The 27,379-nt window shown below is 43.1% G+C and overlaps 1 protein-coding gene across 5 annotated transcripts in view; it reads left to right on the top strand.

Moving 5' to 3' along the window:
* The first annotated feature begins 7,747 nt into the window (after positions 1–7,747).
* ATP10A (ATPase phospholipid transporting 10A (putative)) overlaps positions 7,748–27,379 on the top strand; it is a 163,455-nt gene continuing 143,823 nt past the window's right edge. Inside the window, exons 1-2 of one of the 5 annotated variants that reach the window (XM_020809547.3) lie at positions 7,748–7,887; positions 8,883–9,328. In XM_020809547.3, coding sequence (XP_020665206.3) covers positions 8,886–9,328 — 443 coding nt within the window. In that variant the 5' untranslated portion in view covers positions 7,748–7,887; positions 8,883–8,885. The other 4 variants (XM_072994444.2, XM_072994445.2, XM_020809548.3 and 1 more) reach the window with 4 other exon arrangements.

The following is a 27,379-nucleotide window of genomic DNA, read 5'->3' as shown; positions in this document are numbered from 1 at the left end:
AGCAGTTTGCCTCAAGTTAAAAAAAAATCACGTAACTCAGTAAGCAACTGATTTTTGCAATGATATCTTAACTTGGGGCAATTCATCTTCAAAAATTATGCTATTTGTGCTATACCAATGTAAATAGATACGAGGATTTTGTCCAATATCTTCAGCCAGCCACTATGGATGAGCCATGTGCATTTGCTTTTGTCAGGCTAGGAGTTAGAAGAAATAGGAAATGACCAAAGGGGAGAAAAGGAAGAAAGCCTAAGAGTACCAATCCACATTGTTACATGCCACCAAATCGCCTCTGACTAATGGTGACCCTATGAAAGAGAGAGAAATCTCCAAAATGTCCTGTCCTCAACAGCGCTACTCAAGTCTTGTAAGCTCGGTTCTGCAGATTATTGAGTTAATTCATCTCATATTTGGTCTTCCCTCTTTTCGAACCAGACAGATAGGAGATGCCTTGAAAAGGATATCTGGCAGTCTTTCAAATAGAGGTCTGTCTTCCATACCAGTAGTTCCTAAGCAAGAGTAATTCAAGTGTCCTTGAACTTCAACTTCCAGAAATCCTGGCCAGCACACCTAGTGGTGAAATCTTTTGGGAGTTACAGTCCAAGAATACCAGGGTTACCGTATTTTTCCGTGTATAAAATAAATTATTCTTAAAATAATTAAAGGAAAAATTGAGGGCCGTTTTATCCTCGGAAGTAACGAGAGGGGGTGTTTTCCAATCCAGGTTTTACAAAGAAAATGGAGGGGGAAAGCGATTTCTGCTTCCCCCCTACATTTTCTTTGCAAAAACCAGCTTCCCGTCCATGTTTTGCAAAGAAAAAGGAGGGGGAAACCTATTTGTGCTTTCCCCCTACATTTTCGTTGCAAAAAGTAGCTTTCTCCCTCCAGGTTTTGCAAAATGTTTGCAATGAAAATGTAGGGGGAAAGCAGAAATCACTTTCCCCCTCCATTTTCTTTGCAAAACCTGTAGGGGAAAAGCTGCTTTTTTGCAAAGAAAGAAATTTTGATTTAGAAAAGTGGGTGGTGGTGGTTTATACATGTGGTGTCTTATACACGGAAAAATACATCTAAGGTTGGGAATCACAAAGGCATGTGGCCAGTGGGTGTCTAGATCTCAACAGAGGTATATACTGAGGCCTCCCAGAAGATAATTCTGGGCTTGGAATAGTCCACATTTCCACATCTTCTCTCCTACCAATAGCTGCTTTTGTCAGCATGCCCATACCCTCATCTCCGCCTTCTCCTCTTATCCAGCTCACAGACCCAAGTAGAGATGTGAAGCTGAACCTGTAAAGCTTGTTCTTGTAGAAACTCTTGAGAATCATAATTTTCTATCAACAAACTTGTTCCAACTCTGATAACTATCAGATTGCAAGTCTCACCGTACAATAGAGAGATTTGAAACATACATTTTTGTACATGTTTTCCCATGGTTATATGTGTGTTCTAATGGGTGAGGGCAAACAAAACTTAATCCAAATAAGATAGAGTTGTTTCTGGTCCTGAAAGGCAGACGACAGAAGACAGATGAAGCCCGTGCTAGATAGAATTACACACTCCTTGAAAACTTAGGTCCACACTTTGGATGTAATCCTTGATTCATCCCTGAGCCTGGATGCCCAGATATTGACAGCAGCCAGGAGTGCATTTGCAGTTTAAAAGACTTTTGCTTTTCTGATGCGGATAAGATCATTCTGGTTTGCATTGGTTCCAGAACGTGTGATCACTGCAACCAATCCAAAGCCAGCCTTCCTCTTTAAATTTGCTAATAATATAAAGTGGTTTAATTAGCAAGCCACTTCAGGATACAGTGCTGCCTCGATTTATGAACATCCCAACATATGACAATTCTGAGTTACGACCAGCTCCGGGTGCAAAATTTCGCTTCGACTCATGGCTGGAGTTTCCAGTTACAACCAGAAAAAGGCAATGAAAAAAGACGAGGAATTCAAATTGCTAACCGTTGGTGGCGAAGAGGCTGCTTCTTTGTAGCTCTTTTGCCCCAGCGGTTTGAGAGTGTGTGATCGGAGGTGGCTTTGGACTGCTTGGTAAGGTAAGGTGCTGCTTTCTACTATTTAAAAACTGTTCTGGGTGGGTCTTGCAGCGTGGTTTTGGGCTGGGTGGTGGGATTATGTTTCTATGCTGTGATGGGTCTTGCAGGGTTTGTTTGCTTTTTGGCTTTGTTTTTTCCCCATTTCCGATGGGTCTTGGCTCTGTTTGCTTTTTGGGTTTTTTCCCCCATTTCCAATGGGTCTTGCAGGGTTTGTTTGCTTTTTGGGGGGGTTGCCCCCATTTCCGATGGGTCTTGCAAGGTTTCTTTGCTTTTTGGGTTTTTTCCCCCATTTCCGATGGGTCTTTGTGAGTTTGTTTGCTTTTTGCTTTGCTTTTTTTGCATTTCCGAAGGGTCTTGCAGGGTTCGTTTGCTTTCTGCTTTGCTTTTTTTTCATTTCCAATGGGTCTTGCAGGGTTTGTTTGCTTTGTGCTTTGCTTTTTCCCCAGTTCCAATGGGTCTTGCACAATTTGTTTGCTTTCTGCTTTGTTTTCTTTGCATTTCCGATGGGTCTTGCACAGTTTGTTTGCTTTCTGCTTTGCTTTCCCCCCATTTCTGATGGCTCTTGCATGTTTTGTTTGCTTTCTGCTTTGCTTTTTTTGCATTTCTGAAGGGTCCTGCATGGTTTGTTTGCTTTCTGCTTTGGTTTTTTTTGCATTCCCAATGGGTCTTGCACAGTTAGTTTCCTTTTTACCTTGCCTTTTTTTTTTTTGGCATTTCTAAAGGGTCTCACACGGTTTCTTTTCTTTTCTTTCCCCCTTCAGGTGGAACAGATTAATAGCATTTCCAATGGGTCTTGCAGTGTCTTTTTTGTGATTTGTTCTTCAGCCGGAATGGATAAATTTCATTTCAGTGCATTCCTATGGGAAATGGTGCTTCAACTTACAACCATTTCAAGTTACGACCAGAGTTCTAGAACCAATTAAGTTCGTAAGTCAAGGCACCACTGTATTGGCAAATTAATTACTTCATCTGCTCTACAGAGAACAGGGGAAATGGAATTTTTTTACTTTATGTAAAAAAATGATGTGCTAGATCAGTTATAATTTATTTTTAAAAATCTCTTATTTGCCAGCTGCACCTGTACTTTAAGAAGTCTGATTTGGCTATAGCAATACATGCCTTAATTACACCCCATTTGGATTATGGCAACACACTCTGGCTGTGTTTGAAGAAGATTAAGAAACTTCAGCTGCTTCAGCTGCCAGACTGCTGACTGGGGCCAGCTATAGGGAGTTTATAATGCCCCTGCTACAACAAGTGCATTGGCCACCAGTCTGTTTCCAAGTTTGCTTTCAAAGTTTTAAATGTTTTTGAAATTACTTAATTGAATTTTTATTAGTAGTGTGGTTCAACCGTTTTTTAATTAGGAATTTATTGTGGTTTTAGTTTTACCTTTTTTAATGTAAGCCTCCATGGGTCCCTTCATCGGGAGAAAGGTGGCCTACAAATGATTCTAAATCATACATACCTACATACCTACATACCTACATACATACCTGGCATAGCTTATATGGTCTGTAATTGAGTGTACAGTACTGCTTCTGAGATATCTACTAGGCGGGTACGGCTACACTAATAGCAGGGAGCAAGCTGGTGTGGACCACTTGGAAACAGGGTAGCCAGAATAGATAGAATTATCTACTCAAGTCTGACAGTTCTTAACAGTTTAGTAAGTGAACTACTTCAGGATATTGACAAATTATTCACTTCCCCTGCTCAGGAGAGGGCGGAGAAGTAGATTATTCCTGTAGATTATTCCTAATGTGCTGTATCATTTATTAAAAAATAATTAAAACATATTTCCTTTGGCTTCTCTTAAAAGGCTGGTTGATAAACTACCTGCAACTGAAGCCACTGCTCAACCAGTCCATTAAGATTATTTTTAAAAAAATTATAAGTGATGTAGCACATCGATAGTCTACATAAAGTTAAAAATTTTTTTTTTCACTTCTGTCTTCTCCTGTTCTCTGTAGAGCAGAGGAAGTAATTCATTTGCCAGTATCCTGAAGTGGTTTGCTAACTAAGTCACTTCATGATATTAGCAAATTTAAAGAGCAAGGCTTGCTTTGGATTGGTTCCAGTGATCATACGTTCTGGAGCCAACCCAAACCAGAATGATCCCCAACCCAAACCAGAATGATCCTGCATCATAAAGGTAGAAACCTCTTGACAAGGGCCAGGAAGGTGTGGGTAGGAATGCTCTGGGGGGGGGGATGGGCTGGAAGGAAATGTCATCTTATTGTCACCTTTACGAGCATGCCAGCAGCGATCCAAAGAGCAGGTCCAAACAGTGGGCTAAACAGCTGTATAGTCAGCTTCTCAGATTGGAAACACCAAGTTTTGCATCCCTACTAAACTGGATGATCTTGGACTCAGCAGCATCTCTCAGTATAATCTGCCTCACAGGGTCATTGTGGGGCTAAACATTAAAGAAGTGACAGTATGTCACTTTCAGTTCCTTGGAAGAAGTTCAAGGTAAAAATTAAATGACTATACACATACCTGCCTGGATAGCTCAGTGGTGTTGGAAGTTTGATTCCCTATAGTGTGTCCTGCAAGTAGAACTATTTATTTTTATTTTATTTATTTATTTTATTTGTACCCCCCTATCTGGTCAATACGACCACTCTAGGCGGCTAGCTTGTGTGGCTTTGTAGAAGCTGCATGGTCCCAGGATGCCCCTCAGAAAAAGGGAAAGGCAAATCACTTCTGAATATCCTCTACCTGGAAAACCCTGAAAAGGGTCACCATAAGTCAGAACTGACTTGACAGCACAGGGTTATTATACATATGTATTTTTTAAAAAATCCTCAGCACCATTATAGAACACAGAAGCTTATTGATGTTTACCAGGAAGATAAAATGCCTTTCTTGGTTTAATCATGTTGAAAGTATGTGAAATTCAGTGTATAGCAAGAAAGAATTAGAAGATGCTTACATTTTACTGTCATAAAAACTGACCCTGCTTAGTTGAGCCTGACACTGCAATGTATGCATTCTCAAAATATGCCCTTGTCTTTTGCTGCCTTTATGTACAATTCTGTAACACTCATTACCCAAGGCAAACCTGAAAGACTACGTATTGAATCTGTCTTTGGAGAGGCTATTCAATATCAAAGTTCTGATTTAAACAGAAAGGGTTTTGATTTTTCACCATTCTTAGTCCCTTCAATATACAGTATCATCATAATCTATGGATGATACTCATTTTAGAAAGGAAAAGCATTACATTTAACATAGCTACTGTGTCCTCAAATGACATTTGACTGGAAGATATGAATTTCAACTCTTGATTTGTGCCCTAAGTCTACAATTCTCCTACTTGCAAGTAAAATCCATTGATTATATGCTCAGCTATGAGTAAAAGCACTACATACACTGTAAATAATCTAATCTATTGGAAAAATTAATGACTGAGCATCATAGAGTTGGAACTTCCACACAAGGCCAGCAACAACTTATTGCATTTTAGGATGTTAAGATTCCAGCCAGGCCGTATTTTAAGATACTCTGTTCTGTTCCTCCTACCTCTTGATTTTCCATTTCCGCACCCCAGTAGGTAAGCCAGTATTTTGTGGTTAGTGAGCATGCATAAGCATCATAAGATGGTTCTGGTTGATGATTCCTAAAGTTACTTGCTCTTCTGCAAACATGGGGGTTCCTTAAACTGATTAGGGTTTAGCACCCTGCATGGTGGAATCACTGTTGCCACACAGCAATCTCATTGCCACACAGCAACCTACAATGCTGACAGAGAGGACTGAAAACTGTGGTCCGCAGTAAGCAATGGTATTTCTCTGGAAAAGAGAAGAAAAATACTTCAGCTTAGCTTTGCCACCCTCTTTTTAATGGGAAGACCTGTGCAGCTCACAGCAGTGCCACAGGCAGAAATACAACTGGTGAATCTTCTTCCTAGCAGGGAGATCCTCATGTGCTGAGTTTTCAGCCTTGTGTCTGCTTGTGGGCTAAACGCATGGAGACAGAAACGCAGGAAAATGCTAACACATTGTTCTTGAGCTTTAAACAATAACTGGTGATAAAAACTATTACGTGACATTATATGGTTTGATGTAATTGGTCTCCCAGGTATTTTGTTTTGTGTGATATCTGAATCTTGTAGCAGATTAACAGCTTCTGTTTCCAAAATATTTTACAACTAATCTGCTTTTCATTGCTGACGAGTGTTGCTTCTTGCATTGATGTACAGAAGGACCACAGTATCTGTGGGATTGGTAAACCAGTTTCACTTTTTCATGGTTTCGGCAGCCCTGTATACAACATGGGGGGGGGCAGGCTTTGTGGCCTTTTCCTTTTGCTCTTTTGCATGTTCTATGCAGGGTTCATTACTATCAGGCATTCCCAGTAGATTGTAGAACAAATCCCTATAGGATACAGGGGGCCCTACTGTACTTGTTAACATCCATATATCAACCGCTTCTACACATATAATTACGTGTTTATATAAATACTGTACAAGGCTGAAACCACTAAGTGATTGAAGTCCCATTGCTTAATTAATAAGTTGCACTAGAGTAGGTCCATTGAATCATTGGTGAGTCAACTCCTCCATAAAGTCCACTGATTTAAATGGGCCTACTCTAGTTGCACCTTACTTTATTGGCTGAAATCTAGAAGTTGCCACAAAAGTAAGCCCATTGAAGCAGTGATTATATAGTGAGTCAACTCCTCTGTAAATTCCATTTATTCAGTGGGTTACAGAGATTCTGTATTTTGAGCAACAAGTGGCACCTACACTTGTGGCAATTTACACAGCCAGTGTGTCACAAAAATACAGTATAAGAAATTACAATTGCTTGTAATTCCTAGGTTCATGCACACATGCAGGACTGGCCTTTCCACTAGGGATTATGAAGTGTCTGCTTCTAGCAGGGGATTCTCAGTATTGTATCATGAAATGGTAATGTTAGTATTAGATATCACAGCTAGAGACAGAGGTGGTTCTTAAGCTTCTCACCGTACATGCCAAAATAAGTTACCTGGCTTTAGAAAACAAGGACCCATACTGAGTAGGGCCTAGCCATTTTTCTCCTAAAATGGTGGAGAAAACTGATGCCACAGCTTGCAACAGGTCTCTGATGTGCTTTGAGGTGAATGGCTCAAAAGGGGACACCAGGTTCTGCAGTCTCCAGCAGCAAAATGTTTTCCAGTAGCCTTATACAGTACTGTAGTTAGGGTGACCGGCACACATTTCCCTCTGTATTTTATGGAAAAGAAGTTGTCCTGCGAAATTGTTAGTGGCACACCTGCATGAATACTATTTGACTGCTGCACATAATCTAGTTGAAAGCAACTCATAACTTTTGAGGCATTATAGGGAGATGCGAAAGTCCTGTGTTTGTTTAGGCACTCATCATCAGTACTGTATCTCTGGGCTTGCAATCCTATGCACACTTTTATTGGACCCACAGAATAAAACGGGCTTTACTTTTGAGTAAACATGCATAGGACTGCGCCGCAAGGTGCCAACCTGCAATTATTAATTTCGCTTCACCCCCCCCCCCCCAAAAAAAACGGTGGAACGTTGTTTATGGTTTCGATTCTCGGTTTTGCTCTATCAGGAGTTCACCACCCTTTACTTCGCTTCAGTTTTCCCGCCCTGGCTACGTCATATCTCACCCACCCACCCCTTGCTTTCTGTAATCCGAAACTGAAGAGTGGTGTGGGGAGGACAGCCCTCGTCGGAAGCAGATGCGCTCATCTGGAAGATACCAAAAGCGGCGCCTTTCCTCACACGCAGTGCAAACAACGGGGGAGGGGTGGTGGTGAAAGCGAGCTGAGGAATGGCTTGTTACGCGTGCATGCTTTGTTGAAGAGTACGTGTAACTAAGTTACTTTTCCTCCCCCGTGGATGTCAAAGGAACCCTGGAGGAAAACTCCCAAACGGGGTGAGGGTGGGCAGGCCCTTTCCAAAGCTATGAAGAAAACATCCCATTGGTTTTTGGCCCCGTAGGAACTGAGGGGAGGTGTTTTTTTTCCATGGACGCATCCATAAAAGCGGGTGGCACGTGGCGTGTAGACGCACGATGTGCGTGTAAGGCGGGGGAAGAAGAAGCCCGGCTTGAATTTCCACGTCTTCCCCCCCCCCCCCCGCCTCGCATCTCTGTAGGGGAGGGTTCCTTTTACACGAGGCAAGTGCCTTGCCCGGGCCCCTTGGCAGGCCTCCTCTCCCCCCCCCCCCGGTTTTCACACCCCTTTCCCCCCCTCTGCTTGGAGAGGCGGACGCTTTCCCGCTCGTCTCTGGGCGTCCCGACCCCCCTCCCCGCCCGTCCGCCTTCCCTCTCTTCTCTGCCGTAAGCAAAGCCCCTGTTTTTTCGCGGTGGGGCGGAGACGGGTGAGTGGGTTTGGTGAGAAATGACGTGCAAAGACAAGAGCGACTTTGTATGGGCGCTGGGCGTCTCCAAGCGCCAGCGAGCGGGCCGGTCCTTCAGTCGCCGGGTGGTTTGAAGACTGAACAGCCAAGGAGAAAAGAAAGTTTTTAGGAACGGTGTGTGTGTGTGTTTGGGGCGGGAAGAGGACCTCCTCTTGAAGTTGGCGAAGAGAAGAGGAAGGAAGGACTCCCCGAACTGGAAATCACCGTGTTTGGAACGGAGGGTTTACGGGAGAGTTGAGGGGCGGGAACATCCACACCTCCCTTCATTTAGAGTCGGTGGAAAAAAAAAGTAACAAGAGGGTGACTAAGTTCTCAGAGATGATCACATAGCGCAAAGGGAGGGAGGGGAGAGCGGGCTGGTTACTTTCTCCATGTGCTTGGGAGGTGGGGGGAGAACTTCTAACTGCCGGTTTCCTGTGTTTGTCTCTTTGGGAGAAGGCAATGATACAAGGCAGAGATGGAGGGGATCCTTCTCAGGAGCAGAAAGAAGAAAAAGAAAGGAAGACGAAAAGGAGGAGGAGGAGGAGGAAGAAGAAGGAGCCAGGCAAGACACGCACGGTTTGCTCCAACCTGCTGCCACCGTGGCGCGAAGTGGACAACCCCACTGTGCCGGCCAGCAATAGACTCAAGACCACCAAGTACACAGCGGTGTCCTTTTTCCCCAAGAACCTCTTTGAGCAGTTCCACCGCCTTGCCAATGTTTACTTTGTCTTCATTGCCTTGCTCAACTTTGTGCCCGCTCTCAACGCCTTCCAGCCTGAGCTGGCTCTGGCCCCTGTCCTCTTCATCCTGGCGGTGACTGCGGTCAAGGATCTGTGGGAAGACTACAGCCGCTACCGGTCAGATCAGGAAATCAACCACATGGAGTGTCTGGTCTATAACAGGTAATGGCAGAAATCTCTCACACACTGGTTATTCTCAAGGGCTGACTAAGATCTGTAGGGAATATTGCGCTTGTGGGCCTCAGTGCCAGGACAGAAGCAGGGAGACAGGGAAAAACCCGAGAAAGGAGTGCATCTCATAATTGCTGGAGCTTGACATACATGTACAGTACTTCTGAATCAACTGTTTATTGGAAAGGGTTCTTTTGAATTCCATTTGAACAAATGCAGTTATGCACAGCAATTAAGTAGTTTTGGACTCTTAAGAAACATTCAGACCCTTCCTAGCTCTTCAGGTAGCAATGTGTATACTCAGACCCAGGAAGAATTACTTTTTGGGGGGTTCTCTGAAAGTTTGGCCATGTCACCCCCACCCCCAAATAATAATTTTCCAAGTTATGGTATTGCTTTGATTTCTCCCATGTGGAGTAAACTGACCCTGCTGTGTTTGTGGGCTCTTTTGCTCCTTCTGCTAATTGAAGTCCTAGGCCTCTCCCCAGAAGGCCTGTCCCAACAGCCTCTGATAAGGTCAAGTCCAGCATCTCACTAGACAATTGCACCCTTAGGAGAACAAGACTATCTGTTTATCAAGCATGAGGCAGCCTTATAGTGGGTCGCTTAGGATGGCAGCATGGGTCTGTTTGCATATCTGATATTGCAGGCATGTAAAAAAGAAAGATTGCATACTTGGATTGCAAGAGGACTTGGCTTTAACATATGAACATCCTCCACAGTAACACTCTGTGACCTCCTTCCTTTCTTTCCTTTTCTTCTTTCATAGCAGCAGAGACTTCAGACAATACAGATACATGGCTGTAGTAAATGCCCTTTGTATCTAGACAGTTGTGCAGCCAACCGTGCCCTTTTACATTGAAAAAAAAACCTCATCTGGCTTGGTTTTCATGCATACACAATTGCATGTGTGTGTTCATATCATGCAAAATGTTGTGTTTTTGCCTTCATGAGGAAAAGTGTGCCTCCTTAAGAATTTGAAGAGTGTGTAGCTCTGTAATGGTGCATCAAGTGTCTATGTAATTTTCATTGTGGATTGGTCATTAGGGCGGGTTGGCCATCAGAGTCACTGCTTTCCTTCAAAGCAGTCTTCAACCCATGTGCTAAATTCTGTTCAACTCTGTGGGACAGCCTTGTGAGCATACATGTTTAGGATTACCCTGTGGAAAGTGGACTTGGTTTTGCCTGACCTCCTGTAAATTACTGTATGCATATGCCCCATTGGCTCGATGAGTAAGTGAACACATTTTTGAAGCATTTGTTTTGACATTCTTCTAATGATACCCTTGACTTTTCAGTTATGTACCCTTGGTCGCTTTCTTATTTTTTATCTAAAGTTGTTAATTTGTCTCAAACACTTTCCTTGCCAGTTTTAAAAATGGGAAAATCAATCTTTAATTAAGCATGTTTCTTATCTTTGATTTCTATAAAACTTTAAATTATAAATGTGCATTTGAATTTAGAAATATTCAGAATTCTCCAAATAATGCCACATTTGATAGTTCCAGATATATTCCAATCTAAATTTGTCAGTTTCAAATGTTTATAATAATAATTCCCAGTGTTCACAGTCCTGTTTACTTCTATACAGTAGATGAGAAAGCAAAAGGCTAAGATTCTACTTGCATGAGGAAGTGAAAGTGAAAACTAATTCTTAGGCATCCTGGAATGCTACTGTGTTTCCCTCAAAATAAGACAGGGTCTTAGATTAATTTTTGCTCCAAAAAAGTCATTGGCACTTATTTTCCGGGGATGTTTTATTTTATGGTCATGTCATCTTCTGGTTGAGGGACGTGGTGGCGCTGCGGGCTAAACCGCAGAAGCCTGTGCTGCCGGGTTAGAAGACCAGCAGTCGTAAGATCGAATCCATGCGACGGATGATGTGGTTTTCATTTGTTCCAGACCATGTGACTCAGCAGCTGTGATGGTTGACATGCTCCATTTCTATCTTGTCATCCCCAAAAAATAAAGTTATAATGAACACTATTGTGAATTTTTAATTTTAAGATATGTTGATAAAAAGGGACGTGGTGGCGCTGTGGGCTAAACCGCAGAAGCCTATGCTGCAGGGTCAGAAGACCAAGCAGTCGTAAGACCGAATCCACGCGATGGAGTGAGCTCCTGTCGCTTGTCCCAGCTCCCACCAACCTAGCAGTTCGAAAGCATGCAAATGCAAGTAGATAAATAGGGACCACTTCGGTGGGAAGGTAACAGCGTTCCGTGTCTAAGTCGCACTGGCCACGTGACCACGGAAGATTGTCTTCAGACAAAACGCTGGCTCTATGGCTTGGAAATGGGGATGAGCACCGCCCCCTAGAGTCGAACACGACTGGACAAAAATTGTCAAGGGGAACCTTTACCTTCACCATCTTCTGGTTGCTGCACAATGCTGCACAGTGGTGGAGGGCCCCCGCCATTCACTTAACTAGGGCTTATTTTTGGGGTAGGGCTTATATTATGAGCATCCTGAAAAATCATACTAGGGCTTATTTTCAGGTTAGGTCTTATTTTCAGGGTATCTTGAGATATGAATTGTAAAGACATTCTGGCAGCAATGATAGTGGGGGCAAAGCACTCTGCGTCTTCTGATTGCTATGGATTTCCCAAGTGATCAGGGCTGGGGTTAGATTAAAACCTGGAAATGATGACTGTTTGCATCAAGGATATCTAGAAGCAGGACCAGACACCAGAAAGTGTTTTTTTTCCACATTGGTTCTTTCCAATTGAAATGTGGGTGCAGTAGTGATGACAAGTTAGCAATTCCTGCTAAAACATGCAGACAAAAACTGGAGCTCCCAAGAGGTCAATGATCTGGAAGCATTTTCAACAGTGTGCAAAAGATGTTCACAAGGCTGAGTGCATGCCTTGCAAGAGGGTGCACGAGCATGAGCAGGACTTCAGCCACCTCTCCAATGGTAGCATGTTCAAGGTACCTGAAGACTCGGCATGAGGCACTGTTCATGGCAAATGAAATGGGTACTGTGGGGGAAAGTGACTTCCTTAGTGTAAGTGGTCATCAGAGGGCAGAGATTGAGCCACCAGCCCATGGAAGCAGGGAGGTAGGTGGGGAAATAGCAAGAGGTGGGAGGCAGCAAAGGCAAGAACCACACCTCTGGAATAGGTTCCAGACTGTTGCGGGGGAGATTGGAGGAATGCAGAAAAGGGCCTTCTGCAAACATAACTATGCCAGGATTACACACAGCTTTGGGGAGATAATGGCTCTGGATCACCAGGAAGGAATTCTCTCATGTGAAGATCACTGGTTTCCATAGATTTGTGGCAGAACTGGCATCCCATGACTATTTACCATCCTGAACAATCCTTAGCCAAGAAGTGATGGCAGATTTCTGTCGGAGTGTCAGGCAACAGTTGGTCAGAGAAGAGGTGGTACAGTTTGCGAGTGACATTTGGACAGCCAAGGTGCAAAGCATGCCCATCTCCCCCCGATAGGAGCTGGAGGTATCAGACATAGGGTAATATACAAGGACAGATTACAGGTAGGCTTTGTTGAATGTGGCTGTGGTGAGGATCAGCCGCATGACTGACAGCATTTGAGAGGCTCTGTTGCAGCAGTGCAGTCTAACTACAGAAAGGCAAGATCTGTTTGTCACAAACAATGGGCAAACGTTGTGGCAGCACTGCAGGTTGGGAAGTTTAAAGGGGTGCAGTTTAGGGGCTAAACTTTCAACCTAGTCATTTGGGGTCCTTTGCAGGGTATGGAAGAAATGTAACTAATAAAATCAAGTGTGTCAGAAAGGCAGCAGGGCATTGTCACCACAGTATCTGAGGCATTGAGCTGTTGCAGTAGAGGTGTCACTGCACCATCTTGTCCAGGATAGGGCAACTTGATCGGACTCCACGTTCTACCTACTTGAAAGACTGCTGGAGCAGCAAAGGGCACTCCAAGCTTTGGCACAGGAGGCATTTGGGCACAGAAGAACGGGACATGATGGGTTGAGTGGTCTTTGTCCTCTGAAGCTTCAAGAGTCCAACACAGGTCTTTAGTGGGGAAACAGCCATCCTTAGCCAGGTGATCTCACTGTCCCATGATTTGTTTGGCCTAATGGAGGGCATAATAAGAGGACAGCTTAAGTGGACAGGGGATTCCATAAAAGGAGAACAACATCTTTTCTGGCCTGAAGTGGTGGCCCTGATCAACAGGCTAAAGGACCTGCTGCTTTAACAGTTTTGCCTCCTTGCGGAAAAAGGGGGAGCAGCACACACACAGGAGCCCTGAAAGCCCAAGGAGACCGATCCCATGTTTTAATGGGCTGAGAAGGAAGGAGTCTGTTTGGGGAGGTCTGGCCAAGGTGGCCGTGGGACTTGCTGTCTTGCTTACTAGGTAGCGGGCCCAGAAAGAATGTGTTCTAGCACTCAGAGGACATTGTCAGTCCAGACTGCTCATGGTTAGAACATGGATCGGTGGAAGAACCTTTTTTCCTTAAGGTCAACCTACCTTTGCCAGGCTTCCTTGAAGTCCCCTTTATGGAAGTGAGAAAAGCACAGTCTGCTCAGAGTCCTAGGCGTGCTTCAGTCTGCTGCTCCTTGCTTGCACCTCTTTTAGTCCTGCTATTCCACCATTGTGTTCACTCCCTCAGGTGTGCTGTGCTCTAAGCTGCTGGCAGAGTTCCCACCCACCACAAGCCATCTAGTGCTCCAGTCTGCCCGCCAGTGCTGCCCAGGGTCTTTGCCCCCAGAGTGACCGGTCCTCTGCTTCCTCAGTCCTGCTGGCATTTCCTGATGGCATTGCCCACATTTAAAGTTCAATCAGTATGTCCATTATAGGCATTTCCTAATGCCTAGGCACTGCTGGCTTTTGATGGACACTCTTTTCACTTGGCACAATCAGTCAGAAGGTGTCAGCGGACATAAGGAGTCCTTTAAAGAGGTTTTGTATGTGCTTTTAAAAAGGGAAAATAGTGACTTCATAGTATTAATGAAGTTCCAGATACCTGGAAATTCTGAATTTTTAAAATTCTGAATCTGAATTTTGGACTAGCTCACGTCCCTGCTTTAAATTACTTATCCAAGTACCATACTGCTAAATTATAATGGAGCAGTAGAAGATCTGTTGTTCATTCAGCCTCATACGATATGAAATTAACTTTATTCCTAAATCTGAAATTCAGTGTTTCATTTATACATCTTTGAGATTACTTCATTGCAGAAAATGGTTATATTTATAGCAGCAGAGTAATTCCACCCTAGTAATGTGAAACCTCATTACAGCCATATGCAGTTAAATCTTTGCTGACCTGGCCAAAAAGCATGGAGAGTCCTATTTTTCAATTATAGAGAGTATAGATTAGGCATGTATGAGTTAGTGAAGCTTTGCTGCATTTGCCTCTCTTAAGATCTGGCCTATATGCATGTGTCGATGTCTTGATATCTGTTCACTTAATGTCTAGAGAGTGAACGCGAGTAGAAAAAATTCATTGTAAAACCATGGTTTGTTGAATTATAAATACAGTGTGCCAGCATGCATCCTCCTTTCCCTTCCTGTTCCCTTTCTCCTTGGACATCTGGCTTATTAGGAGGCTTCTATTTGCCAAAGGACAGTTTGCAGCAACCCAAGTTGGGAAAGTATGGTTTGAGTGCTCTGCACAAAACAGGATTGCAAAATGTTGGTTGACATTTTGTTTCTGATGTTCAGTTTGTATGGGTGAGAAAGCCATGGTGGTTTGAGTCCTATTTTTAGGAGAAAGAAGGGAAGTAAATTTAACAAATATGGATGTGAAAGCATTGTCAGCCTGTTTGACTTGTATGTATATGAAGACAGTGGTGCCTTAGGTTCCATTCTTGGGACATAATTAGGAAATAAAGAGTGTAAATAGAAATAAATACATAAGAGAAGTGGAGTTGGAAAAGTCTTATAAGGCCATACTCCTTTCCTGTCTTTCCCATATTCCTGCGTTTGTACATAGACACTGGAGTTTGTGCAATTTGTGGCCTACTTTCCTTTTTGCATTTTATGAAGGGTATTAATTGGGCCCCATTAAAGCTGCTTACTCTGTTCCTCTTATTGTTCACAAGCCTTTGTCTGCACCTCTGAGTTTGCATCTCTCCCCCTTCCAACTCAGCTTAATGTCTTCCTGATGAAGTTCTTCATGCTGTGGCCAAACACATTCTTCCCAGTCCTTGTGAGGTTCAACCCATCTCTTGCCATCAGTCCATTTCCCAAGAAGTGTAGCCTATGGTTCAAAAATCCAAATCCTTCACGTCAGCACCATCTTCATAGTCAGTCATTTCTCTGGAGTATTTTCCTTTTCTGAGTACTGGTCGGATAGATGAGTAGATAAATCTGGGCTCCAGAGTCCTAGAATTTCCTTCCCAGAGCTTCAAAGTCTGATGTGATATCTTGGCTGTATCATTTAGTCCCAACTGGATGAGAAGAAAGGGATATGCATCTGAGGGTGTTGTGAGTGCTGGCAATCCTTCTGTTATGCTCCTAAGCCATCCTCTAGGAAAACAGCATACCTCACAAGCCATCACTGTTTGGCAGCCTCTGTTGGATGAACTTGAATGTTTAAACCATAAGTTGCTGGGGCAGTAGCCTTGTATTAAATCTGCTTTTGATCTAAACCAGTGGTGTTTAATCTTCATAGTACATCCTCCACTATTTGTCCAGCCTTTGAGACTGGGTGCTTTTGCCATTTTCTTTCTTTCTGTAGAAGGAGTTTTCAGGTTATTCCTAGCAGTGCAAAAATGATGGTCAGGAAAGCTAACGTGGGTTGTTAAATAAATCTGCCCCTACTCAAGATTTCCCATACCTATTTTGGCCCCCCCCGAATTTTCTATGATAGTAGTTGAAAGAGCAGCTCAAAAAGCAAATGGTCTGCTTCACTCCCAATACTGATTTATTTATTACTTATTGACTGAAATCTTGTTAGGCAGGGTCTGCTGGTGCAACGAGAATAGCATCATTAGTGGCAGCAATTGCCTCCCCCTAAAGGTTCCCTTTTATGACTTTGGTGTGCACACACAGCTTCATTGCATTGTGTGCTATCTGTGCATGTTGCAAAAGGTAGTCTTTAATCAATGCAAATTTGCCATTGCCAATGACATCATTCCCATTGCATGGGAAGAGTTGCACAACAAGATTTCAGCCACTTAATATTTATATCTCATTCTGTATCTAAAGGTCTCTCAATAACAACATTTAAAACCATTTAAAGCAAATACAGAGTAACTGATTGCTAATCAAAGTAAGCCATTTGTGCACGTGTTTTGCCTAATTCAGTCTTAACATGCAAACCAGGCTTCAATGATCCAGACCAGATATGGGACTACAAATTTTTCTCCCTTCTTTTCTCACACAGTTTTGCGAGCGTACATGGATCAGTGTGAAAACAGATATGTTCATAAACCCACCTCTAATCCTACGAGTTTAAGAAGTACACCACTTCTGTTTAATCCAGATGATTGATTATTTATCCTGTATATATCCCATATTTCTGCCGAGTAGTTCAAATGTAGTTTTTATTGTTCTTCAGCTTTTTTATATCTTCTGTTTTAGTTTTCTAACCTTGTGGGGGTAGGTGATGTTCAACTAGGACAGTGGTTACCTACCTTGGGTGACCCAGGTGTTCTTGGACTGCAGCTCCCAGAAACCCCTGGCCAGCACAGCTGGTGGTGAAAGGCTTCTGGGAACTGCAATCCAAGAACATCTGGGTTACCCAAGGTAGGGACCCACTGGACTAGGAGACAATTGCTGGCCAAGACCATCTCACAAATGTCATGGCTCAGTGAGGATTTATTTGAACCTGGATCTCTTAAGGCTCTCACCATCTTTGTTTGCTCCAGACGTTTTCTGGGTGTGTAACTTATGTAGTTCAGAAAGAAGGTTCGGTAAACTAGGCAGTGATGACAAACAAGTGCATTCCCAAGAAAAGTATGATTTCTCTTTATTGCATGTAGGGGCACTGGCCAGTGAGCCTTTAGAATCTACCATGGAAACATTTTGGTTGTGTACAGGAATCTCTTACTGAAGAATGTCTGCTGTCCGAAAAAGATGAACTTTTGTCCTGATATTGACAAGACACAGATGAATGGGTTTTACAAGGAATGGGGAGCAGTTGGTGAAGAGAGGGAGAGTCTATGTTGATTTTTGGTTTCTAAAGAATAGAATAATACATTTTGAAAGTGTAAATAATGAGCAGTAGAAGAGGTTTAAGAGTGATATGCAGGCTTTAATTAGTCAGTGTGTTTGAGTAGCTGCTCAAGATAAAAGTGCAGGGGTTTCATACTGCATCTGCTGGCCATGTAATCTTGGTTGTGCCAGGACCAGATGCTACAGGATGTGATTAAATTTGGCCAGAAATAACATGTGAGGGGGGAGTAAGGAGTGAAAATGAGAAACCTGCAGACAGAACTGTATTTGAGTGTGGGGGGGAGGTAATCTTTCCCTTGGAGCTTGTCCCTTTTGTCATGTTTTGTTAAAGTAGTGAAGTGAGAAATAGCAACGAGATGTTCTTTAATAGCATGTTGGTCTTCCGTCAGTGATTTCGTTTAATATATAGCAGCATTGGGTGGGAGACTGTGGTTTAAGTCCACTTGGCAGAATGTTTCCAATTCGTGGCTCTTGCTGAACATCTTCTCTCAAGCTCCAAGTCTAACAACACAAAGAAAGAGAGAATTCAAGTGAGCACTTCACTGTAGACCAAAGATTTCATCCATAGCAAACCTCTTTATTGATTTCACAGTCTTGCACAGATGTTTTCCAGAGTGTGGGAAGGGCTAAAGAAAGGACAGAAGTGAGAAATGACTTTGCATGTTCCATTGAGATGTGATGCTTTGAAAGTTGTGCACCTGTTAGGCTCTGGTGTTCACAGTGTTCCTGAGCATCTGTAATTGTTGGTGGCCATGATGTTGTGTTCACATATAGTTACTTACTCTGAGGTGCTCAGGGTGAATGAACCTGTCTCTTTTGGAAAGTAAGAGTGTGCAGCAGTTAAATCACCAGTGTCTGAAAGGAAGTACAATTCAGTGCCCTCTACTTAGCCAAGTTAATTTGTTCAAAACCTGGGGATAACTCAGACAGATGGTTGTGCAGCTTACCTGGCTTTTCTCCTAGTACCCTAAGCCAGTGGTTCTTAACCTTGGGTTACTCAGGTGTTTTTGAACTGCAACTCCCAGAAACCCCAGCCAGCACAGCTGGTGGTGAAGGCTTCTGGGAGTTGCAGTCCAAAAACACCTGAGTAACCCAAGGTTAAGAACCACTGCCCTAAGCAACAAGGTGGACAGAATCCATATTCCTTATTCCTGAAAAGCTCCCTTCCTAGGCTTTTGGCTGGATGCAAAAATATTTAAAGGAGCAAAGTTTTCCTTTCAATGACTTTATTAATTGGCAACAGCTCCTGATTTATTAAGGTCCTTAGCATGGGGAGCCTTCTCGTGGTAACAAATGGCATTGTCTTCCATTTCTTTCTAAATATGTATGGATGAGTGGATAAGAGGAAAGCAATGATGACAGCAGTGGGGTTTCTGTGATGAGTCATGAGTTGCGGATGTTTTACTTGCGGTGACATCACATCGCATTGGGGATAATTACAGTGGTGGCTGTCCAGTGCCATCCTCAACACTTCTGCGTGCCTAGCATTGCGTGACGGGTACCACTCACAGGAATCTCTGCCCTGCCTCCTCCCCTGAGTGGGCAGCTGCTGATGGAGACGGAGATGTCCATACCCCTGCCAGGACTGGAAGATTGTTGGACGGGGAGGGAACAAGCTGCACTCACTGGCTAGGGAGGGAGGGAGGGAAGCGGTGGGATGGTGCTGCACCGACAACTTAAGATGACTCAACACAGAGTGCTTCGTGCCCATCTCCACAAGAAACGTATGGGTTGCAAGTGTACAGCACAGAGGGTGATGGATGTGATGCTGAAGTCCTACAGCATAGAGAATTCAGAGTGGCATCCTAGAGAAAGGCTGGCTGTACAAAGCTGGCTTAAGTTCCTGGGGAGACAAACTGTAACCTTTATCTGTTATATTAATTAGCTTGCTGGATTGTACATTGCCTGTTCTGGGTTGTAATTAGACCAGTTCTGAACTTTACTAGTACTTTTTTTTGCATATGGATCCTTTTCTGGTTTAAATTTACCCCTTGAGAAAGCTGTAGGTTGATAGTCTAGTTTTTACGTGTATAATAGCAGTGGTATAAGAGTTTTGGCTGTTTCCTCATTTATTCCAGTGTTTCAAGGTCTGTTTTCCAGATTTACTTTTGCATTCCAAAATTTACAATTGGGTGTGTATAAGAAAAGCAGTACTATGCCATTTTTATAAGTGGAAAATTTTAGCCATGGTACGGAGTGGAGTTTTGGTAGGTAGTTTCTAGAGACCCAGGAGAAGAATACAAAGTTTATTTGAAGATATGCACAGCCCCCATTAGTTTAATCCAGCTATCTGAAGCATCTTGTTATCTGAGTACATAGTGTGACCTCCACATAACCTTGTCTTTGAATAACCCCTGTGTCAACAGCATTTTGGTTAATTTAACTTACGATATTTCCAGAATGCCTTCGTTGTCCTCCCAGGTTGTTTAGGCTTTCTGCTCAGCCCTGCGTGTTGATTTTTAAAACCTGACTTTGCTGCTCTACCAGCCTGGAAGGAGGGATTTAGTTTCAGAATGTAGTTTCAGAAAATAATTTCGTCTGGGTTAACTTTGAAAATTAATCCCACTTCAACATTAGTTGTTTCGTTAAATTCAAATCCTGCTCCGTGCAGGATTTGCAGCACAGGCTGCATTCCGAGCAAGTGGCCATGTAGCCTCTGCTTTAACTTCTGCCAACCTAGCAGTTCGAAAGCATGTAAAAATGCAAGTAGATAAATAGGTACCACCTCGGTGGGAAGGTAATGGCGTTCCTTGTCTAGTCGCGCTGGCCATGTGACCACAGAAACTGTCTTCGGACAAAACACTGGCTCTATGGCTTGGAAACAGGTATGAGCGCCACGCCCTAGAGTCGGACACGACTGGACTAAATGTCAAGGGGAACCTTCACCTTTAACTGAACATCTGAAGAAGAGCCTACGTATATGTCCTTCTGAGACAGGCCTGTTCCACTTACACTTTTAGGACAGTTCTCCCAGTGCGTAGCCAGAATCTGCTTCCCTGTCTATCTTCTGCCCCATTAATTTTTATTCTAGTTCCTGAAACAAAAGAGAATAAATCTGCTCCATCACTCCCAAGTCAGGGAATTAGAAACGCAATACACTACCAGTTGATTTCTGAACGGTGTCAAGATTTGAAAGAAGTAGATAAATGCCCTCAGACTTTTTCATGGGTGGAGAAGATGTAAAGGCGATATGGTCTGTACACGCTATATTGCCAGCTACCAGATATGAGAGGTGGAAGGCGTCCCAAGGAGAAATATTTGACCTGCTTAACAGCTGTATTTTCTTTACCTAGCAGTCTATTGCAGCATGGTGGGTCTCAGTTAAGAATGATACCAGAAAAAAAAGATTATCTGCTTCAAATACCTGCAGTGTTCCTTAATTGTTTCCTCACAGAGACCCTGGATGAGTCCTCAGGTAAAGGTGGGAAGCCCATTAGCCTAATAAAAGCAGAGACTGGTTGGCAAATTGAGGTATTAGAGAGCAGCCAATGTTTTATGTCTGTTGCAATGGGGTTCTACGTAGTCTACAAAGCAATCTGCAAGAGTGAATGGTTCCCCACTGGGGCTTCATTTGTGGCTGTCCGGGACTGCCAAAATGGATGTACTGTATTTTCAAACATGGGACATGGCAAGGTGAAATATTTTGGCTGGTGGGCTGTGTTTAGCTTGATGTGTCAAAGGCTGTGGGCTGTGTTTGGCACAGACTACTCTGAAACATAGTATTAACAGCAAAGCAGTTTCAGACATTCACAGTGGGTAAGGGGAAAAACATATGTTTTACTAAATGTTTTGCTCAGAAGCAACATTCTGAATATTCTTTCTTCACACCGTTCATGAATGAAGTCTGTGAGCATTGTACTCTGCTGTTCAACCTTTATCTGTTGCTGCTTCTGTTGTTGTGTACCATGAAGCTGTGGTGACCTTAATAGAGTTCGCCAGATATGGAAGATGTTCAAGGAGTGATTTACCATGGTCACTTCCCTAATGAGTTTGTAAGGCTAAGCAGTCTGACACTCTATCTCCTACACCACACTGGCTCAACATAAACAGAAAGTAAATTGGTTGCAGTTGTTTATGTAGGCATATTTTTGTGTATCTTGATTGTTTTATGTGCCTGTTTCATAAAAGTTCTTCCTGAGTTACTTAAACCAAGAAGGAGAGAGACAGCTGGCATTCACAGTATTGGGTGAGTACTGTATAGACAGTAAGTAAGTACCGTGTTTCCCCGAAAATAAGACAGGGTCTTATATTAATTTTTGTTTCAAAAAACACATTAGGGCTTATTTTCAGGGGATGTTTTATTTTTTGTGTGTACAACAATCTACATTTATTCAAATATTGTCATATCTTCTTCTGGTTGCTGCAAAATGGTGGAGGGTGGGATTTCACTTAATTGGGGCTTATTTTGGGGGTAGGGCTTATATTACAAGCATCCTGAAAAATCATACTAGGGCCTATTTTCAGGTTAGGTCTTATTTTCGGGGAAACAGGGTAAGTAAGTAAGACATGGTAAGGGATGTTTAAGGGTAACAATAAATCTTAATGGTTACTCTTTGGAGCCTTCAGAACTTGCCCTGATGCAAACCTGCAGTCCTTTCTTTCTCCCCTTCATATTTTTAGCAGCATAACTGCTACTGCAGTGTGGATCTGAAAATCAAATGGACTGAACTTGGCAGAAGCATCTCTGACAATAGTGCTGTGAAAGATGATGCAATGCAGCAGTAATAACATCTGAATTAAAGGCAGCAGCTGTTACTCACTTCCCGTTCAAAGTTTTTCTTGCTTTTCTGAAACTTCACTTGTCTCCCGCCCTCGCCCCCCCCCCCGCCCCAGTCTTTCACTTGGAAGATTGGGGGCTGATGAGATGCTGTCACTGGAATTTGCTAGGTTGGTGGGGCCCTGGTTTTGTTTCGAGGGAAATTCAACAGAATGGTCTTTGGTCCGATCTCTTCTTTGCCTGTGGCTCCCACCAGAGCTACCTGGCAATGCAGATTACAGTAGGGAGCAAAAGATGATGCCGGTGAACCCTGCCAGCGCCTTGGTCAGTTGCCTTAGGTAGCCAGGCCCGGATGCCCAGCCAATGCACAGAATCTTATTTCTGTACAATCTTATTAGCTGCCTACCTTTCTCTCTCTTTTCTTTTCATGTTCAGAAAAGGCAGAGTACTCAGTTTTAATTTTTACAGTTTTCTGTGGGCATTAATGAAAAATGAAAATGGCAACTTCCAGCCAGCAGTAAGCCATGGTAGGTGTCCAGAAATGCTGCATGCAGATGCCAGGCCCTACTAGGTTAAAACTTAGAGTGTATTTTGGTGTCTTGTCTGGGCCACATGAGTTTAACTTAGAGTGACTTAACTCAGAATAGCTGGAATTTAAGAAGAAGCCCTTAGAGAAATGTGTTATAATTGTGGTGAATCTATTATCTTTCATGCTTATGCCTTGATATGGAGTTTCTTATAGGCAATTTGCCTGCTTGTTCTTACAAAGAGAGTACTGGGCCTTGGTAGGCTTCATCCTGATATAGCAAGGCCATTGTGGTATTCTCTTCCATTCCAGGTGAACGGAATGGGTTGCATACATGTCGCCACTCTGACGGGATTCTACCTTATAGAAGACCTCTAAATTGTGGGCTTTAGAGGGGTTCATAGCCAGCAGCTTTGTTTACCCAGTGGGCCCAGAATTGAGAACAAAGATGTGAGGGATGTGCTGTATCCTCCAGAGGGAGGTATTCTTGGAGCAGCCACAGTTTCATTCTCTGCGCCAAAGCAGATTTTAAAAGTGTGGGATGAGCAGGAGGGTTAGCTGGTTCATTTTCCCCCCGGGGAGCTGTTTTAAAAAGACTTAAAATTTCAGACTTCTGATGTTAGCAGTGATGCTGTGGAGGAAGTATACTAGCCCTTTCTCTCATGTGTATTTCTCTCCCCTCTAAATTTTCCTCCAACTGAAACCATTAGCTGTACTAGGGGACAAATGCATCATTTTGGTACAGTGGTCTCTCGACTTAATCCGTATTGGAACGGTGTTCGCAAGGCGAAAAGTTTGTAGGTCAAGGCACCATTTCCCATAGGAATGCACTGAAAACCCCCGTTCCGAGGGAAGAAAAAAAGACCAAAACCAGCAGTCACCGCTGGGTGACTGCTGCCTCCGATCGTGGTGGCAGGGGACCCCCGGGAGGTCTCCCAGGGCTTCCCCGCTGCCATCGGAGACCTCTTGGGGGTCCCTTTTCCTAACTTTTGGGGCGAAAGAGCAGCCTCTTTGCCACCAATGATTTGAATGGAACGAAAAAAAGGCAGGGGAAATTTGATTTTCCCGCCCTTTTCCCCTGCCTTTTTTTGGGGGGGGGGGGGGTTCATAGGTTGAGGCTCTGTTCCCAAGTCGACACAGATTTTTGTGAATGGAGCCATTCGTAAGTCGAAATGTTCGTAGGTAGGGACGTTCGTAAGTCGAGGTCCCACTGTATTTTCCCCCTGTAAAGGAGGAGAGAGATAGGAAATGTAGATTAGAGATGGGAATACATTTAAGAGAGAATTTAGAGTGCTGTCAGGGAATGCCTTGGGTTCCAGGTTTGAAGGAGAGAAAGCCTTCAGAGAGTCTCCCCCGCCCCCAGTTGCTCAGATCAGCATTATTCAGGAGCTATCCTTTACCTGCTTTGGAATGAAAATTATTATTATTAGAACTGGAAACCAGTCATAGGTGCTTTTGTAACTTTCAGCTCTAGAAAGACCTTGGGAAAGCAAGGCTCGCTTTCCAACAAACAGGCTAAATTGGGCTTGGCAGCATTGGTCAAATTTCCTGATGAGCTGTGCATTATCACAAATGCATTATTTACCTTAATGCTTTTTACTAGATTGGGAGAGGGCCAAACAAATCAGGGGCGGCTAGATATCTTGACTAGGTGACAGTAAGAGTTTATGGCTTGCTCCACAACATCAATAAATAACCTGCTCATAGTCCTTTTAATGCAGAGCTCTGAAGTGGCACCAGTTGAACTGCTATGGGAAGAATATTTTGTACAGTGGTGCCTCGACTTACAAACGTCCCGACATACAACCATTTAGAGTTACGACCAGCTCCGGCTGCAAAATTTTGCTTTGACTTGCGGCTGGAGCTTCCAGTTATGAACACAAAAAAGACATGGAAAATGCAGGGAATTCAGATTGCTAACCATTGGTAGGTGAAGAGGCTGCTTCTTCATAACTCTTTTGCCCCAGCGGTTACAGAGTGCGATCGGAGGAGGATTCGTACTGCTTGATAAGGTAAGCTGCTGCTTTATATTTTTGAAAACTGTTCTGGGTGGGTTTTGCAGCATGGATTTGGACTGGGTGGTGGGATTATGTTTCTATGCTGTGATGGGTCTTGCAGGGTTTGTTTTTTTGTTTTTTCCTCCCATTTCTGATGGGTCTTGTGGGGTTTGTTTGCTTTTTGGTTTTTTCCCCTCATTCCCGATGGGTCTTGTGGGGTTTGTTTGCTTTTTTGGTTTTTTCCCCCATTTCCGATGGGTCTTGCACGGTTTGTTTGCTTTCTGCTTTGCTTTTTCCCCATTTCTGATGGGTCTTGTGGGGTTTGTTTGCTTTCTGCTTTGCTTTTTCCCCATTTCTGATGGGTCTTGCGCAGTTTGTTTGCTTTTTTCCCCTCTTTCGGCCGGAACGGATTAATCATGTTTCCAATGGGTTTTGCACAGCTTGTTTGCTTTTTTTTCCCCATTTCCGATGGGTTTTGCACGGTTTGTTTGCTTTTCTTCCCACCCACCCCTTTGGCCTAAACAGATTAATCGTGTTTTGGATGGGTCTTGCAGTATTGTTTTTTGTGGGTTTTTTGGTGATTTTTTTCTTCAGCTGGAATGGATTAATTGCCTTTCAGTGGGAAATGGTGCTTCAACTTACAACCATTTTGAGTTTCGACTGGAGTTCCAGAACCAATTAAGTTTGTAAGTCGAGGCACCACTGTAACCTGTTACAAGTACTGTGGAAATATTCACAGTGTGCTTATTCATGGGAATAATATCAGACTGATATTGGGAATAATATTTAGTGGCAGGATGTAGCAGTATCATAGGTTGTGGGAAAAGAGTGTGTGTATGTATGCAGTACCACAAACTGTGTGCCCTCGTGTCTGGTGAAAGTCCTTTCTCCCTGCAGTGGGATACCAAAAAGACTGAACTTGCTTTGGCAGATAGTACAGTGGTGCCTCGAATAGCGAGTGCCTCTATTAACGAAAAAACCGAATAGCGATGTGGTTTTCAGGGCATTTTTAAGCCTTGATTAGCGATTTTTCCTATGGGCAATTATCGGATAGCGATCTTCAATGGTTTCAATGCATTTCAATGGAGGAACCGCTCTTCGTGTTCGCTACTTTTAAAGGGTTTAAAGTTAAGGTTTTCTGTTTGAAATGTTTGAGATCATAAAGTGCAGTTAATAAACCCTTTGTTAACCCAATTTGACCTTGTTCTGACTCTTTGTTAATTTGTGGTTGATTTTTCCCCCCTTGAGATGCATTTGAATAGGTTTCAATGCATTTCAGTGGTGGAAACGCTCTTCGTGTTCGCTACTTTTACAGGGTTTAAAGTTAAGGTTTAGGGTTTGAAATGTTTGAGATCGTAAGTGCAGTTAATAAACCCTGTGTTAACCCAATTTGACCTTGTTTTGACTCTTTGTTAATTTGTGGTTGATTCCTCCCCCCTTGAGATGCATTGAATAGGGTTCAATGCATTTCAATGGGGGAACGGCGTTTTGAATAGCGAGGTTTCCTATGGAGATTTTCCATTAACGACGGCAATTTGTTCCAATTGGAACGGATTAGCCAGCTTTCAATGCATTTCAATGGGAAACCACATTTTTTGAATAGCGCTTTTTTTTACAGAACGCATTAACCTCGCTTTTCAAGGCAACACTGTAAACCCAACTCAGAAGTTCACCCACTCTCGTGATAGCAGAGGGATGCGAAAGACAATGTGGTAAATCTGTTGGCCGTATTCCCTATAACATATCCTTGTTGTTTAATTCAAGAATCTTCTATGTACTAAGAGCTGAACTTGTGCAATGAGGAACCACTTCTACTTACATAGGCCTATGTAAGTATGCTCCCATAACCCCCCATTCAGCATGGCCAGTGGTTGTATTGTTTGAGAGTTGTAGTTCGAACACAGTAACCTTTCGAAGCTCATCAGATAACAAAAACAGGGGACAAAAATACTGTGGCACTTTAAAGACTAACCACTGTATTTTAATGTAAGCTTTCATGGATCAAATCCACTTCCTCAGACATAAGAGTGAAACATTAACTGTCAAATTTATACATGGCACCATTGCCAGGTGCGTGAAATATGTGTCTCTAGGTGTGTGTCTATGGCCTGGAACTCCTATAATTCTGCCTGGGGAATTCCGGGAGAATTCTGGAAGCCGGAGTCGAAAAAATCTGAATGGCACATCCCTAGAAATAGGTATACTGAGTATGGAACCTTCTGCCACAGTGAATTAGCCTTTGCTAATCTCTAGGACACCACTATATTTTGTGTATTGTTGAGTGTGTGTTTTCATGTGTACGTTGGCTGTTTTTCTGGAATTTATTCTGGAAAGTGGTACAAATCATTGTAATTTAGATATGTAATATCTAGTTGATACTGTCTAAAGTTTGGAATTAAAGCTCCACAAATTGGCCAAGGTAAGTTACAGTGCCTCATCCTTTTCTTTCTGTTAGTGAAGTGAGGATTAGAGGTCCAGGACCAATATAGTCATGGAATTACAGTGATGCCTCGCTAGACAATGATAATCCGTTCCACTGAAATCGCTGTTTAGCGAAAAGCAAATTGTCATCTAGTGAAAATCGGTTTGCGAAGCAGGGACCAAACATTGTCCAGCGAAATTCCCCCATAGGAATCACTGTTTTGCGAATCGCTATAGTGATCGCAAAAAGTCAATGTCTAGCGAAAAAACT

Source organism: Pogona vitticeps, chromosome 3, assembly GCF_051106095.1.
Source record: "Pogona vitticeps strain Pit_001003342236 chromosome 3, PviZW2.1, whole genome shotgun sequence".
Classification (NCBI taxonomy): Eukaryota; Metazoa; Chordata; class Lepidosauria; order Squamata; family Agamidae; genus Pogona; species Pogona vitticeps.
This window is presented reverse-complemented; position numbering and strand designations above follow the sequence as displayed.